Source organism: Pipistrellus hanaki, assembly GCF_964339955.1.
Source record: "Pipistrellus hanaki genome assembly, chromosome: 8".
Classification (NCBI taxonomy): Eukaryota; Metazoa; Chordata; class Mammalia; order Chiroptera; family Vespertilionidae; genus Pipistrellus; species Pipistrellus hanaki.
Window position 1 is genome coordinate 62,012,642 of NC_140510.1, and position 17,805 is coordinate 62,030,446.

Here is a 17,805-nt window from a genome sequence, read left to right on the forward strand (position 1 = left end):
GTGTAAGTGTTGCAAACTGAGCAGAAGCTAAGCCTTGTGTAAACAGAGACAGTTGCTCATCCAATTTGTTACACCCTTGTTCCCAGGAAAAAAGCCCCTTAGAAATGAACTAGGAGTATATGAAGTACAGCATTTTAAAACTGCTGCCATTTTGATTTATGCTATTCCAGAATTCACTTTGCCCTTGTATTGATCAACGTAATATGACATCTCCCAGGTGATTCAAGCAAACTTAGAACATAATTCCATTCAGAAGACTATTACAATACACTGAACATATATAAAGGGGTTAGTTCAATTTTCATACACTAATACTAGTATTTTGAAAAAGCTTTGAGGAGCTGAATCTTACATTTACATTTACCGGTACTACTTTTCCAAGTGCTGTAGAAAGTATTAGAAATGTACCAATACATAAAAGTCAGGTTTATTCAGGCCATCAGAAATAGAGCTCTGAGACTAACAGTTGTCAGTGAGGACAGAATACTTTTACCTTAATTAAAATACAACAACCCTAAGTGCCCTAGAGTGTACTTACTCAAGTTTATACCATGCACAACAACTTTCAATAGACTCAAAAGGCTTTGCATTTGCTAGTCAAAACTAAAATGAGCTCAAATTTGTAATATTTCTGTGAAGCATCATTTGCTAGTTCAACTACTTCCTAGTGATCCAAGTCAATGCTTCCCGTCCCACACCTAGGACTCCCGGTGGCCCTGGTGGCCCAGGTTCTCCTTGCATCCCTGGTTCTCCAGCTCGGCCAGGTGGCCCTGGACTTCCTGGAAGGGAGATGATCTTAACTGTGCCAGGTTCTCCACGTACACCTATTGACACGAACATAAGAAGAAGATGGCTTTACTGATGAGCTACTCTTTTCTTCATGGAGAGCAATACTAAGGCAGTCATATTTACCTGGTGGCCCTTTGGGCCCAGTTTGCCCTGGAGGTCCAATTGATCCTGGAAATCCTGGATTACCCTTCTCTCCTAAAACAAAGGGGGGAGGGAGTCAATGTGATGTCTCTTAGAATAGTGGGTTTCCTAGCTAAATACTGAAAAATGTGACTAGAGGTTATAAACTCTGTGACAGCTATTCACATGGGTTTTGGCATTTCATTTGGACTCAATGTTTAATATCTATTGGAAAGTATATTCTAGAAGTAAGCATTAAGATTTTGTATTTTAGCATTGAAGGGGGAGAGTTCCTAAGAGCTCACTAAGTTCAGGAAGCAATTCAATGTCATATTTAAGGTAAAATATTAATACAAAGTGACGTTGAATCCTATTTTAGCACTTCCTGCTAAATTATATTGGTTGTCATAGTTATCTGTTTCTCAGCTTATTACTCTAGCTTCTAACAGCCCAGAGTTAATATTATGTTAGGAACCCTCACGAGTACATAGAGAATATCTGTTTTGATATAAACTATCAAAATAGTACAACTTTTCTCCCAGTGTTTGACAACAACAACAACAACAACAAAGGTACAAAGAACCATTGATTTGTATAAATACTCTATTATAAAAAAAAAAATCTCAACCTAATGTAGATTACACCTGATTACTTAGGAAGACTTTAATACTAAATATGATATTTATAGAAGAGATACAATAAAACAGTGACCAAAAGTTAACTGGCAATTACACCATAAGTTATCCACTTGATATCAGAACTTGAGGAAGGTGTCAATATTTACTTGTATACACCAGAAGAAGCCTCAATATCTTTCCCTTTGGGGATTAATAATTTCTAAATAAAAAAGTGTAAACTCAGTAGTGCCAGATGATAGATGGTCTTATTCTGAAATCTGAGGGGATTAAATGTTTCATGGACCATACACACTTTAACAGCTGATATGAGATGTATTTTAATAAACAATGCCTTTATAATTATTCAAAGTGTGTGTATACATTTTTTGGGATACCCTTATATTTAATAACAGAACTGGATTTTATGAAACCCCCTCTAAACATCTCCCCAGAATGTTTCTTCAGTGAAGCCTTTACATAATTTTTCAATCCTTAGATATTCCTGTTGTGAGACTAAGGAAGTGACAGGTGGCACACATTTTTCCCAGGCTGTCTGCCAGTAGTCACCCACCCAATGTCTAATGAGACTCATCAGAATACTTGCTTTGACTTATTCTTAACTAATGGACTCCTTATGGAGTGGGTGATTGAATGCACGAAAAAGGCACTCTTTGTGTCTTGGAAAAAGTTAACTCCTTAGTCCTGGAAAAAGTTTTCCTTTGTGAAACTGTGGCTCTATTCACTTTGGCTACACCTATTACTTAGCATCTTAGTCTATAATAGAGTCCCTGCCATACACAAAATAATAACGGGATTTAGCCATCGAAAACAACAAACCCCATAGTCAAAACCTTATTTAAGGTGATAGCACCCTTATGGAAGGTTGGAGAATTTCTAAAATCTGAAGCTTATATTTTTGGGGATGAACATTTTAAACTCAAAAATCCCCAAAGTATAGTGTGTTTTTTCTCTCATTAAAAACATAACAGATGTGCTCCATAAAAAATACTGCAACCTACATATTATCCTCCCCCACTAATAAACAGTTTGATGAATATTTTTTTTAGGTTTTCAGTTTTTAAACTTGTAACACATGCACAAGGTAAAAGAAATAACCCAAGCAATAAACCAATAATAGCTGTTGCTATTAATGTAGGTTCCCATCCCCTATCCCTCACACATCAGTACACTCACAGGTAACCACTTTAAACTGTTTCTACTTAGTTTTTCTACAGTTCCCACCTTTAAGGTATGGTTTTAATTTTTAAGTCATCTTCTTCACTAACACTAATGTCTTCTTTGTATAATCCTAACTATCTGGGATGACTGTGGGAGTTCAATAAACATGTGGGTGAACTACACTGTGAATCTCAGTCATTGTATTTGCATCCAAAGAGCAGTGCACAAAACAGTACCTTTCATGCCTGGAAATCCTTGGAACCCAGGGTCACCTCTGGGCCCCGGCAGACCTGGAGTACCGGGGGCTCCCTATATTTCAAGTGAAAGAGAGCAGAACCAGACAAATTTAAAAAATCACAACATTCAAAGAAAATGGGATATAAATAGTATATAATCTGATAGATAAGAATGAACTGAGGTTAAGAGACATCATTTAACTTTGTAATCACTGTTTCACCTCCTATAATTCCTCCGCCACCTACATGTCTCCTTAAGACTATAGTTTTCAATAATAATAACTTAAAAAATAATAACTCATTCTGACTAAGCCAGCAGAGTTATGAATTGGTCAGAGTGGTAGAAACAGTGTCCAGAGATGGGTGCATGAAAGGGTGGTTAGGGCAGTTCTGACATGCACTTTGGACAAGGATGCAAGATCTGCCCAGGAGGAGATGCTCCCTCCAAATGAGACTGAACACGAATAGCTCTTGCAACCAGAGGGAAAGGAGCGGGGGACAAGGCTTCTGAAAAGAGCCATATGTTGGAATGTATGTTAAATCTACTCTACAGAGTCCCTGTGACTTGAGACAGAATGCGTTACTTGAAAACAGCGGACATGAAAAATGCCAAGAACAACAAGACTGCCCTTTGAGCCACCTGTCATTGGAGCAAGAAGATCAAACCAAGAAGCAGTCCTATTGCTTGGATAAGGCAGGGTGAGGTTAAAAAAAAGAAGGGAGAGCAAGCAGAGCGATCTGATCCAGGACTCCCAGGCTTCTGAGGTCTGGCCGAGATAGCCAGGGAGGAGGGCCCGGTGCCAGGCCCAGCCCTTGGCTGGGGAGTGAGCTCTCCCATGCAAGGAGAAAACTGGTAAAGGCACCTCGCCAGTTTGGACATCCACCAGGAAGAGTTACCTTTCGAGTGCCAGTGTGGAAGGAAGCCTAGCTGGTGGTTCCCCCAGAAGGTTTAAGAGAGATCACATTTGTAAACCGGACTTTCCACATCCCAGTGTCCTGGGGAGAACTTTTGGTGTGATCACAGGGTCAGTGTTTGCCACTTTCAAAGAATCATGAAGAACACGAGAATACCCAGACTGAAGAAGGGAAAATATCTCACTTTTCAAATTAAAAAAAAAAAAAAAAAAGGTTTTAAAAGAGTAGCTTTTGGAAACCAAATACCAAGAGATCTTGAGAGAGCAGCACGATTCCTGACCCAGAACATCTGTGACAGAACTCTGATTCCTCATCAGTCTCCAAGAATGTGATGTAAATGGAGGAATCAGAAAGCTAGGAAGAAGGCTGAGGTGTTGAGTGAGAGGCTGAGTCGAGAGATAGTAATAGGCTGGGAGAGGAGCCTAAGTGAACAAAGTGACATTTAAGAAAGGTAAATGTGAAAGTCCACATGCAAGTCTCAAGGAAGCACGCAGGACAAGAGCCAATGGGGAAAACTTAGTAGCAGTTCACGGGGAAAGGCACATGGGCTTTCACTGACGGTGAGCTCAATGTGCGGCTGACAAGATGGGGACATGGCAGGCAGCCAAGCAGCCCGAGTGGATTTTAGGTTGTGTTACAAAGTGGGGATGTCAGGATAGTGAGACTGTTCCCTCCTCTAGGCACCCCATTGACTACCGCGCCCTCAATCCTGGATATTCTTTGTCCAGGGCCTGCATTTTTAAGGGGGATGTTGACAAAGTAGGATATATCAATAGAGGCAGGGTTGATGAAAGGTTAAATTGAATTTGAAAAAGAAAAAAGCAACACAAACAGGTATTTATTGGGGGGAGACAATATAGGGGTAAGCAAAAGCAGGTTTACAGTTGTATGTGAAACAGTTTATTCTTATATTAATTATTTAATTATTGTATTTATTATTATTATTATTATTATTATTATTATTATTATTATTGTTAACCTACTTTTGCCCACCCCTGTATTTGGAAGGATATGGCAGGTATTAAAAAACACTGGAGTGTATGTCATGGGAAGGAAATGTACATTTAGGGGTAGCACACATAACTTCAAAAGCATATTAACCGAGACAAATTATGTTGTCTTCTAGTGTGAACCCAAACCCCTAGGTGTTTTTTTGTTTTTTTTTTGGTTTTTGTTTTGTTTTGTTTTATTTTTTGAAGCTTCCATACTGGAATTGTTCAGAATTGAAACAAGGAAAGGTCAGGAGTGACACAGAAAAGGTCTACACTTTAGGGGTCTCTCAGAAGCCAAATCTAATGCTCACGGCTCTGGTTCTTTGAACTTCTGGACTCTGTCTTCTCAGAAGCATTACAGATGGGGAAATTTTGTTGCCTCCGTGCCTTTGATCCTGGCAACTGGTTTGGGAGAATATAAGAAGTCAAAATGATATCCACACTTACGGGAGGACCTGGTGGCCCCGTGTCTCCTATGGCTCCAGGTGGGCCTCTTGGGCCTGGCTCACCCATAAATCCCTTGTCTCCCTTTATGCCTTTGATGTGACTCCCCGGAGGTCCAGGGGGACCAGGCTCACCTGTATTCAGAAAGAGCCTGTCAGTACTGCATGTAGGGGATCCGGGCAGGTTCTTTGGATGATTCTTTGGAAGAGAGTGCAAACCCCGTTCCTGACCATTACCCTGAACAGTTTCCCCTTTGAGAGGGTGATGCTATTATGGTCAAGACAGAATGAGATAACGCCAGTGAAGCCCCTGGCACAAGGCAAGAATGGTTTCTCGCCGACGCAGGTCTGTGGGAGCAGGATCTTCTCCAGCTCCGTACCTGACTCAGAGCAGCAGCTCACTGGTGGATGGATGCATCTCTGTCTTTTGGGCTAATTTGGCATTTACCAATTTTACAGACCATCTGCATCAACAATACCAACAGCTTTGGGTCACTCTGTGTGAAATCCAGTGGGTACGGAAAAATGGAGAAGACCAGAGGGAAAAGAAGCAGTAAGGTCACAGGAGGGGGAGTTGAAAGCTTCTGTTGTTAAACATTATTTCCACTCTTTTATCTTCTTTAAAAGTAGATCCTCTACCTGGATTTCCTCTTGGGCCTGGTGGGCCTCGGTCTCCTTTTTGGCCAGGGATGACTGCACCAGGGAAACCTGGTGGCCCTGGGAATCCTGGCACTCCTGGGGGTCCTCGAGACCCAACATCTCCCACTGCCCCCTTCCTGCCGGGAAGGCCGGGCAAGCCTGGGGCTCCTCTGTCTCCTTTCGCTCCTGCAAAAGGAAAGGCCTTATAAGTTTCCATAATGCCCCTATACTGGGAGTTAGAGTTTGTGGTTATCTCTAACAATGTGTTAATATTCACAACACACACACACACACACACACACACACACACACACACACATAAAAATAAGTTTATAAAAATAAGCTGGTAAAAGAAATGCAGGTCTCGAGTAAGTTCTGCCTTTGATTAGCCATTTGATCTTGGCAAAGTCACTTTGTCATATTCTTATTTTTAAAATGAAGGTAGGATCTGACCTAGCTCAGGTCTTCAAGGACCCAGTGAGGTAATAAATGGAAAAGTGATATGGAAAAGCATGGTGTAAAGTCTAAAGTATTCTGTAAATGTAAGCCACGACTGTTATTATCTGATGAACTTTCATTAAAATAAAATAAAATATTTCATTATTTAATCACTGAAAACTCAGCAGAGCACCCAAAGCTAAAACTTCATGGCAATGATGTGTGCATTGGAGGTGTCGCCCAGATCAATCCAGACAAAGGAACGACAAAGCTGTAATCCCATCTCTGTCCTCTGGTTACTCCTCCCCCATATGGCAAACCACTCTGCAAGGGATAGATGTGGCAGGAGCTTTGGATTTACCAAAAATAGCCTCAAAGTCACTACTAAATAATAATATTTCTCAATAACCTTCAAGAACGTATACTGGTACATTGACATTCACGAATGGAAAATGCTGTGTAAGCCTAAAATAAACTTCCCCCTCTCTCCCATCTTTGGGTTATTATAGAAACAGCAAGTGGCATAAAAATAGGAGACAGATATGATGGCAAGAAGACAAAGTGGGGATGAGGCTGCTGGCATAGGAAAGGCTTGGGAAGCTATGATGCGGGGAAGACTTAAAAGTGAGGCTGGAAATAAAAGGGATGAATATTGACTATCTAGCCTTTTGTCTGTCATGCTAGTTAGCTTTTTGATGCCCATAATTTATGCTTTTAAAGTGTCTAGATGATTTCAGCTCACTCTAGGCTGTAAAATACTGTATTTGTCCAATGGTCTGAAGCACCAAGTTGCTATCTTGGGTTACATGTTCCAATTCCATTCAAATTCTTCCTTGTTTTATGACATGGTTTCTTTTTAGGAGTTGGGAGAATAAACTAATGAAAAGGATTCAGACCTTCCATGTCTCAATGAACTCTTCTCCATATTTAGTTATCCTAGAGAGGATTGAGGTGCATAATCATCTACTTACACAATTAGGCTATTTGTTATTTTTGACGCTTTTTAAAAAACTTAAAATGTGATCATTTTATATCAAATTGCATTTCCAATTAAATGCTAAAGATTTCTCGTTCCAAATGGTTATATTGGGAACTTAGCCCAGGAAAGGAACAGAAACTCTTTTTTAGGACATAATTTTAAAACTCGACGGTGACCTAGACTGGAAAGCCTTATGCTCATGGGGGAGGGAAGTGTGTGTGAGAACGCAGAGATATTGAACTCATCCGCAAAGATGATCACATCATCCAGAAGCAAACAGAAAGGGGCAGCTTTGGTCTATGTTCACAGGTGAGCTGGTAGGTCAAGAGGAAGTTCCTGCCCCTCTGAGTTCCTCAGGAGCATCAGACGACTTCTTGCTGGTTCTTGTGAGCATCAATAACCAGGGTTTAAAATACTCAAATCCACAGGACCCATGGCTGAGAAGGGTCAACAAAAAGGTGCAAGCAAGCTAATGTTTCTTCTGGCAGGTTTCTCTACAAAATGGGAAAACTTCAGCTGCTTATTGTATGACACACTGGCACGAGACATTCCAAACTACAGCTGTCCAATGAAAAACTTGTATGTGCTTTGCATGATATGCTCAGTAAATTGCCAGGTCTGAGATGTTAAAAGAATTTGTCAAGAGTAGCGCGACCCACAATCTGGCTGTGGGGGGTGGAATCAGAGCTGTGAAGGTGATAAGGTGGGAAAGGGTTGGCATTATTCCTGCATCGAAGAAGAACAGGGAGGGATGCTCACTGAGAAGCCACCGATTTCACCTTCTCCTTTTAGGAAACGCTGCCTTTAAAACATGCTGGCAACAACAAAGCACATAGATTAAAAAAAAATCTTTTAATTTGTAAAGACTTTCATAGCAGGAAATTCTGAAATTGGATCACAGTTCCTAATTCATTCACTTTGTGGTAATGGTAATAATGAAGCATTTTTACTTGAATATGAAGAATAGAAACATCCTATTTTACCACTGGGACTCCTTTAATCCCGTATGTTTTTATTTTATCGATCAAGCATTAGACTCTGTCCTTGAACCCGTGAGTCGTCAGGGCCGAGAAGGAAGAACAGCTCACCTTGAACACCAGGCTTCCCTTTTGGGCCTGGAAGTGCCCCCAGCAAACCTGAAAGAGGTCATTTTGGCAAATTAATAGTTTACATGTGGTTGGCTTCATTATGTAGATATGATTGATTCTGCTAGGTTGATTTAACCTTGGCAATAAAAGGAAATTAAATTATCATATACCCAAAACATGTTAAAGATTGTTCTGTCAGAAAAGAATCTCTAGAGCAGTGAAGAATGACTAATTATTAATTAATAATTAGTGTCACTAATCACTTCATGCAAAATAAAACGAGTGGCTCCAAGATAACGAGCAAGTTGTACCCGTTTCTCCCTTTTCTCCTGCTGGACCAGGAATCCCATCACCTCCTTGGTCTCCTCTCATACCCATGGGGCCAGGGTCTCCTGGGAATCCCGGAGGGCCTGAAAAAAAGAGAAAGTCATTCAAAGAGAGAACTTCCTTCCGATGAATGGCCTAATATGCCAGGCGTGTGTAACTCTAGTAAAAGTGTTTATTTTACAGAACTGTAGTTATGTGCAGCTAACTTCACAATGAAAGCTCTGAACAGACTCATACAGTCATGAGGATTATCCCTTTGGAATGTCTAGGTTGGCAGACCTTTGAATTAGATATAAATAGCTAGCCTCACTCTTCTGCATTTCTGTCTGAGGACTGAGTAATTGAAGGCTACCTTCTAAAGAGCAGTCGTGGCTCAAAGCTATGGCTAAGCAGAGTGTTCAAACTCAGGGGGAACACGCTTCCCTTGGGAAAGGGCGATAGACAAAGTAGAGCAGGAACCTGGAGGGCCTTTTGTTCCCGGAAATCCAGGGAAGCCTTTCGTTCCTCTCGACCCCATGTCACCATCAGGACCCGGCTTTCCTGTAAATGGAGAGAGAGGGAAAGGACAAAAGAAATGGTTACATTGGCTGAAATGGTGGGTTCTTACAGTCAACCTTGCTCACGCTGGTGTTCAGGTGACTTGTACCGGTCACCTCAGGCTTTTTGTTGGGTGCTACTTCCCTAGAGAAGCACAGCAATGTGTTGAACCACTTTGAAGAGTGTGCACACAGCAATCATGTGGGCCACTGGATACCTGACTTATTGCTTTGTGAGCCATTGGGAATTAACAGTAAACCCATGGAAACTTTTAGTGTCTGAAAGGATAATTTAAATAGTATCTGTAAGTAAGACCGGCAGCTACAACCCAGTAGCTTAGCAGTTGTTTTTAGTAAAGCAAAACAAAAACTGAAACCTGAATTATAAGCAATAAAAAATAAAGCCAGTTTGACCTTGAAACATGCCAGAAAAAACAACAGCACAACAGGGTTATGAGTTGAACTGTGTTGCTTCCTAATTTGTATGTTGGCGTCCTAACCCTCAATACTTCAGAATGTCACTATACTTGGAGACAGGGTCTTGAAAGAAGCAGTTAAATTAAGATGAGGTCAGTAGGGTGGGCTCTACTCCAACATGACTGGTGTCCTTATAAGGAGGGGCCATTTGGACCCAGACCCAGAGGACAGACACAGGGGAAGGTGGCCCTTTATGAGACAAGGAGAAAGGCTTCAGAAGAAATCAACCCTGCCGATACCTTGATCTCAAACTTCTAGCCTACAGAATTGTGAGGAAATAAATTTCCATCTGCGTTATTTGTTATGGGAAACCTAGAAAATGGATACACCATCATAAGACTGGACAATGAACCAACATTTCACATCCCTGGGCTGAACTCAGAAGTTTTGGGGAGCACCTCAGAAGTTTTGTTTATGGGAGCAGTTTTTTAGATCTCAGTCAACCAGACTGGCTCATCAGCAAATAAGGCTCCTCTTGATTCATCTTCTATTCCTTAGTGTCTTAGAATTAGAGGATGAAAGTTGAATAAAAGCAATTATAATACAAAAGCCTAAATAGCTTTCTGTTTACAGAGACGATTCTAGGCGGCGAGAGACATGCTAAGTGTCATGCCTCCTGCTCGCAGAGTAAAGCCAGTGCTCACCTGGGTGGCCAGGACTTCCGGGATGTCCAGGGACTCCGTCAGGTCCAGCGGGCCCTGAATGTCCAGGTGGCCCAGGTGGCCCTCTTTCTCCTTTCATTCCCACGACACCTGGCAATCCTGGTTCTCCCTTAAATTCAGTCAAACACCTTTAAAGTTCTCATGTAAGCAGGATATGTGATCAGAATGAAGTATAAACTGTATTTGTTTTGCATTTATTTATTGTTAACACTAGAGGCCCAGTGCATGAAATTCATACACTGGAAGGTCCCCAGTGGCTGCTGGCTGCTGGAGGCTGGGTACTCCCTCCCTTCCCCCAGCTGCCAGTCGGCCCTGCCCCCTGGTTGAACTCCAGGTCAAGGGGACAATTTGCATGCTATGCTTTTATTACATAGGAATATTATTTTGTTGGTCAGTTAGCAATTCATACTGAGTAGCTGCTATGTGCCAGTAATATGACAGGTGCTTGGGAAAAGGGGAGGGGGTACATGTTTTCTGGGGCCCAGCACAAAATGAATATTCAGCTCCCTTTTACAAAATGATAAAGCAATTCAAAACAGCAACATTAAAGCACTGAACCAAATGTGCCGTCCTTCTTAGCACCCAACCCCTATGACTACATGGGCCACACACCTACAAAACTGGCTCTCACCAGGAATATAATAACCATATACACATGTGTGATATATAGAGTCTTTGCTTCGTGGAGACCAGAGGGGAGATAGTAAATAATCACACAAAGGTGTAATTATCACAACTTGTGATAATTAACTCAGGAGTAGGAAAGAAATAGTTAGACCAATTGAACATATGTTCTACAGATATTATACATGCCAATAAATGCATGTCAATCATATATAAAAAGAAAGCAAAATCTCCATTACATGTGTACTTCAATCTATATATATATAAAAGCCTGAGTGGCTGGACAACCAGATGACTGGCTGCTAGCTATGACAGGCTCTGACCACCAGGGGGCAGATGCTCAATGCAGGAGATGACCCCTGGTGGTCAGTGCACTTCCACAGCTGGAGGCCCACTCAGCTGTGGCAGCACAAACCTCTCCCGCAGACACTCCCCCTGCAGAGTGGGAGTGGTGCTGAGCCCAGCCAGGGCTTGGGCTCCTCCCTGACCACCTGCTGCTTCGCGCACTACTTAGTGCTGTGCAGGATTCACATGAACAGTGGGCTGGAGCCCAACGAGCTGGTGGGTAAGGCCAGGTGGTGGTGGCACTGAGGTCCACTGATCCCCGCAGGCCAGGTCAAGGGACCCCACTGATGCACGAATTCGTGCACTGGGCTTCTAGTTTTATAATAAACCAGCATGTATAGATTTAATGGTTACTTATAAAATCTCCATAGTAATTGATTAAAATATACTACTCTGTTACTATGATTTGCCAGTCTGATAAAATGAGTCCATCTTTTTTTTTTTTTTTTTTTTTTTTTTGTTCAATGCATGGTTCTGAACATCTTTTCTGTGGTTACCTATGAAAACCCTAAATCTAAGTGAAACTATTAATTAATTGAATGGGAATCAAGTATAAGACAATTCCTCACTGAGAAAATATCTCAGTGGAAATGGTGTCTCCCTGGTTTTCTGAAGACCTAGTCTAAAAATCAAGGGCAAAGGAAATTTATTTGTATAAGTCTGTGTGAGGTGAGTCCATAGCAGAGACTGGCTACTTTGTGTCGCAGAAAACAAACACTGCCCTGGCAGATTGTGTAAGTTAGGGGTGTCGAACTCAATCAGAGAAGGGGCCAAAATCTAAAATCCAGCCTAAATCGCGGGCCGAATGGTTTACTGAACAGTCAGAAACTGACAATGTCATAAACTGACAGCGGAGTGCAGTGATGACAGCGCGGTGCGGGCCACATTGCAAGGCCTGGCGGGCTGGACTTACACTGTAAGTCCCTGATCACTGCCTCCTTCTGGCAGCACACTTAAATTGCAGGAGCAATGATGAGAAATTCCTTCAGAGTTGAAACTGGCAGGAATACATTAAGAAGTTGACAGCATCCTCAGTTGTGAAGGTAGGATTAAAGAGAACCCAAACACCTACCTGAAAATATAATAACATTTAAAATTTTCTCTGCTCACATTGAATCCAATAGTTGTTGGTATTTAAAGGGACTCCCCCCATCACCAAAATGTAAGTACTTCACTGGCCGATATACCTTGGGTCCTGGTGGTCCTGGCCTTGTGCCTTCTGAATAACCCGGCTCTCCCTTATCTCCTTGGGGACCATGAACACCTGGGAGGCCTGTTTTTCCAGGGAGACCTGGGAGTCCCAAAGTTCCCCTCTTTCCTTTGGAGCCTGAAATTAGGAAAGAAGTCAGACACAATAGGTAAACACAGGGATTTCAAAGTGTTCTACTTCGAGCCTTTGCACAAAACACCTTTCTTTTAGGAAGCTGACCTTTCGGTATCACTAATATACCAGGTAGTCATGATGGATAATTTTTACACAATGTAAATATTTGTTTTGTTCTCATTAGTATTTTAGTTGCACATAGTGCATTTGTCTGAAAGTAAACCTAATTGTATTACACCAACTTTCTAAGAAATGGGAAATCAAAAGAACAAATAACACACAATATCTAGAACTGGGATTCATTGTAAGCATGTAGGCTCATAGCAGGATCGTATCCATTACCTGGCACCCCCATGTGCCCCATGCTTCCTGGCACTCCCCGGGGGCCCGGTTCTCCAGGACTCCCATGGCTTCCAGGATCTCCTCTGGGGCCTTGAGAAGAAATAAACAGTCATGTGCCCTGCATAGTTCCTGGACACAAGGTGCTCAATAAATATCTGTTGTCTTCATGAATTTATGTATCGAGAGCAGCCAGGCCAGTTGGTTTGAGTACTTGCTAGCTGCCTTTTGCCTTCATATAGGGAAGGGACTGAGAACCCACACATGTAAACTCAGAGAAAGTTAGGTTCTTGTCAGCAGGCCTAGATTTTGAATAATATCAAGATCATCCTAGGACCGAAGCAGGAAAGTAATAGATTTCTACATGAACATTTACTGCCATGTAATATATTTTGATGGAATCACAGAGAACAAGGTGGCTACTTAAATAGTTTAAAAAATTAGTTTGCAAACTCAATAACCTGTTTACAAAAGGAAGAGGCAAATTTGAAAACCTCTAAGGCATTATCTGATTTTCTTCTATGATATGTAACATTGTGATAAATTAAAGTTTGCAATACCTATTAGTAGCTTCAAAATAAAAACTTTATTACAAAAATGGAACTATGTGCATGTTAATATTTTTTAGTTAATACAGGCTGACTATACACAACTTCATTTTGGTTTAATTTAGAAGCAAATTTCTGTTGGAAGACTACTGGAGCAGGATTCACATTCACTCCAGAAAGTCTAGAAACACGTTTTTGTTACATTTAGATGAAGGGAAACACAAAGCCTGATATTTCTATTAGCAAGTCCACTATACCTGGTGGTCCTGGTGGTCCAGGTGGCCCTCTGCGTCCTTCTAAACCCGGGAACCCGGGAATGCCTCTGTCTCCTTTCTCACCTGGCTGTCCTGCAAACCCTAGTGTTAAACAATGTATTAAAAATACAGGTTAGAATTTTATCAGAGTAATCCACATCCTGATTAAAATTGATGTGATCTATATAATAAAAGCCTAAACAACCATTACAGTGCAATGACCAGAATGACTGGTTGCTATGATGTGCACTGACCACCAGGGGGCAGATGCTCAATGCAGGAGCTGCCCCCTGGTAGGTCAGTGCGCTACCACAGGGGGAGCACCACTCTTCTAGAAGCTGGGCTTCCAGCTGGTGAGCACAGCAGCAGTGGCAGGAGGCCCCCCTCCAACAGCCAGCGCACAAATTTTGTGCACTGGGCCTCTAGTATTATTATAACAGAATACAGGATATTTAAGAGAATGGGCCAATGTGGACTTACATCTTTTTAAAAACAGGATTAAATTAATTAATTAATTATTAGCACAGTAGCTGGCATGAGTTAGCTCTCAAACAAAACCAGCAATTAACAAGCTTATAAGAATTTGTGGCCTAAATATAGCTTCTTCTTGCTTTATCTTAGAGATGCCAGAGGACCATGTTTGTGCCTAGACTATCTCATTCTCAGTCCATTTATTATAACTATGGTGTATTAACTAGTTAGCATATGACAGACACTATTCTCTTTTATTTATCTTTTTAAATCTGCAGGTAATTTAAGTCTATCCTCAAGCCTTTCCAGCTAGAGTGCAGAGATGAGAAAACTGGCCTAAGAAGTCAATGGACTAAGCTAGAGTCGCTCTGTCCATCAATAGTAGTGTTGGGACTTGAACCCAGTTCCACAGGCGGGAGAACTCATAAACTTCCCACAGCACCATCCTGCTTTTGTAGAACATGGCTTTGATCACACTATTTTCCTGATCAAAAATATTACTCACTGCCTTTTCATACATACACCTACGTATGTAGGCTCCTTTAGGAGAGGACCACAGTTGTGCTTATTGCAACCTCAATACCTCATCCATTTGCAGTGGATGCCTTTGAGTCTTTGAGAAATTAAGATTTTAAAAACTGGTTGTATTTAAATTAGACAGGCCTATAGCACCTTGTGCAGAATTTGTTAAGCAATCTTTACTTCTACTATCCATCCTTCTGTGACAAGCATAAAAACATTTGTTGAATATAATCCCACTTCTCAAAATGTATTACAAATTACTCAACACAATATAATTTGGCAACTGAAAATGTACATTTTTCTTCATTGTTCCCTGCTATGAAAGTTTAATCTGCAAATATTTCATTTTACCCAGCTATTCTCTTTTTTCCCCCAAAATTACTTGGGATTAAAATTGGCCAAGGAGACCATAAGGCAGGCTTTCTTAAAATGTATAAAACCCTCTTCTCCAAAGGATATTGAACATGAGAAGCAATTTTGCGTTGCAAATGAGAAAAATGAATCCTGACAACCGATGGGATATAGTGGAGTTTGGGGTGGAGGTTCCCAATTTAGGCAGGGAAGGTTTTTATGTGGAACTTCCTAAGGGTTTATTTTTCAACTTAGTTGGCAAATAGGGGTTCTGAGACTTACGGTTTAAAAACTGACTAGGGAAAATTTAAAAACAGCTGACCAAAATGAAGAGTTGACTAGAAATACAGAGTTATGCATTAAAGAGGCAACGTATTGTGCGAGGCACATGAAACCCGGTTCTAGTTCAGGCTTGGGCCACCAACTAGCTTTGGGACTGTGGACAGGATACTAAACACTGGCCCTCACTGTCCTCATTTGCCAACCAGAAGGGTTTGCCTGGATAACTCTCAGTTTCAGAATCAGCTCTGATGGTCTGCTTCTAAATGTAAGGCAGTCTGTACCTTTGAGGCCTGGCTCTCCTTTGTCCCCCAGTAAGTGAGATATTTGAGAAGGCCCAGGAGGTCCTTTGGCTCCTTTCTCCCCCTTGGCTCCTGGGGGTCCTCGCTCCCCCTTTGCTCCTGGGATTCCAAAGCGACCTGTAAGACAGGAGTAACCACAGGAGTCCCTTAGTTCTTTAAGTAGTGCATAAGGTTGCAAAAGTAAACAGTGCTTACCATAAAACAAAACAAACAAGCCAAAACACTTGACAGTGCTGAGACCTTCATAAATAGTTTCCTAAAACAGCCTGTAGGGAAGAAAATGATCCCGTTCAAATGGGAAAAAAGAAAACAGGGAACAGCAACATCAAATACATTTTTTTTTCAGAACTAGTTTCCCCTCAAAGAATAAAATATAATTATTTTGCTGTTCCCTCCTCCTGATGACTAGAAAGCTCTTCCATCACTTACCCTTCTGTCCTGGGGAGCCTGGGGTCCCAGGAGGCCCCGGAAGGCCAATAGTGCCTGGATATCCCATCATCCCAATGGTTCCTCTTTCACCTGTTGAAACAAGTAACACAGAGCCTATTCAGAATGAGAAAAGCAAGTGCTTTTTCCATAAAATAGATTATATTTAGAAGGAGAAAGTGGGAGTTGAAGGAGTGTTTTTCGTAAATAAGAAAATAACCATAATTGTCTAGGAGATGGGTCAGGAACCAGTCTCCTCCTGCATTGTGTGTGTGGAAGTCATTGGTAGCAGATGACATTTGTGGATAAGAATGGAATATGTTTTATGATTTGGACTATTCCTCCTCCCTGTCCATGACCAATAGCTCATTTTATTTTCTTCATAGCTGCTGTCCAGAGTTGAAATTATAACTAATGTATTCATTTTTGCCTCATTCACGTCTCATTCACTGTCAGAGGTGGAACTTGTCCACTGATATGTCCCTAGGGCCTGGAACAGTGTTGACACATGATAACAGCTCAATCATAAGAATGAAAGGATAATTTGCAGATTAAGTTGTTATCCTGTGCTCTTCTCTAGAGGAAAGGTCAGTGAAGTTACATGCCAGAAGAATATTGGAATATTCTTCTGAAACATATCAACACAGCGATGAAATAAAATGAACTATAAGGGAATGCTATGAATATCCATATGCCAGCAAATGAGGTAACCTACAGAAAATGGACAAGCTCCTAGAGATGCCCAGATTACCAAAAATGACTCAAGGGGAAAAAGTAAATCTAATTAGGCCCATAACAAATGAATAAATTGAATTAGTAATTTAAAAAATTATCACAAAGAAAAGCCCCAAACTGGATCACTTCATTGATGAATTCTACCAAACATTTTTTTTTTTTAAAAATCCCTTTTTCATAAACTCTTCTAGAAAATGTAAGATGAGGGAACACTTTCCATCTTATCCTGTAAGACCAGCATCACCCTGATAGCAAAACTAGGAAGAAACATCATAAGAAAAGAAAAAAGACACACCCATTTCCCTTGTAAATATAGATGCAAAAATTTTCAACAAAATTCTAGCAAATCTATTTTAGTAGTAACATATAAAAAGGATTACACAGCAAAAATAACCATTAGTTTCCGTGGAATACCTGAAACTAATATGATATTATATGTCAACTGTAATTGAAAAATAAAAATAAATAAATGAAAGCAGAACAAAATACCTGGTGGCCCTAAAAATCCCGGGTTTCCTGGATATCCTTTCTGACCAGGTGGTCCCATCTCGCCCTGATGACCTGGCATTCCTGGTGGTCCTGGTTCTCCAGGAAGTCCTGATCTATCCAAACCTGGAATCCCTGGGTCTCCTTTTGGTCCTGCTTCACCTTTTCTACCTATATGTGAATGAATGAATGAATGACTGAATGAATGAAATAAAGGAATGAACACACAAGCACTTTCCCCACTGACTCCAAAAATATCTTATGGCTGTAAATATTTAGCTTTGTGATTTGGAGCTAAATAAAACACATATTCATCAGATGGATGGATGGACTGGTTAGTTAATGTCCCCTCCTATAAAAAT

General features: G+C 41.1%; 1 protein-coding gene across 2 annotated transcripts in view; it reads right to left on the reverse strand.

Moving 5' to 3' along the window:
* The window catches only part of COL4A3 (collagen type IV alpha 3 chain), a 116,454-nt gene that overhangs the window by 10,590 nt on the left and 88,059 nt on the right, over positions 1–17,805 (reverse strand). For both annotated transcript variants that reach the window (XM_084892874.1, XM_084892873.1), the window contains exons 32-46: positions 17,447–17,614; positions 16,226–16,315; positions 15,779–15,913; positions 13,875–13,973; positions 13,073–13,162; positions 12,594–12,733; positions 10,420–10,546; positions 9,222–9,302; positions 8,747–8,845; positions 8,436–8,483; positions 5,931–6,116; positions 5,296–5,426; positions 2,942–3,014; positions 913–984; positions 699–824 (exon numbers count right to left, since the gene is read on the reverse strand). In XM_084892874.1, the coding sequence (XP_084749000.1) occupies positions 699–824; positions 913–984; positions 2,942–3,014; positions 5,296–5,426; positions 5,931–6,116; positions 8,436–8,483; positions 8,747–8,845; positions 9,222–9,302; positions 10,420–10,546; positions 12,594–12,733; positions 13,073–13,162; positions 13,875–13,973; positions 15,779–15,913; positions 16,226–16,315; positions 17,447–17,614 (1,665 nt within the window). The remainder of the gene's footprint in view (positions 1–698; positions 825–912; positions 985–2,941; positions 3,015–5,295; positions 5,427–5,930; positions 6,117–8,435; positions 8,484–8,746; positions 8,846–9,221; positions 9,303–10,419; positions 10,547–12,593; positions 12,734–13,072; positions 13,163–13,874; positions 13,974–15,778; positions 15,914–16,225; positions 16,316–17,446; positions 17,615–17,805) is intronic.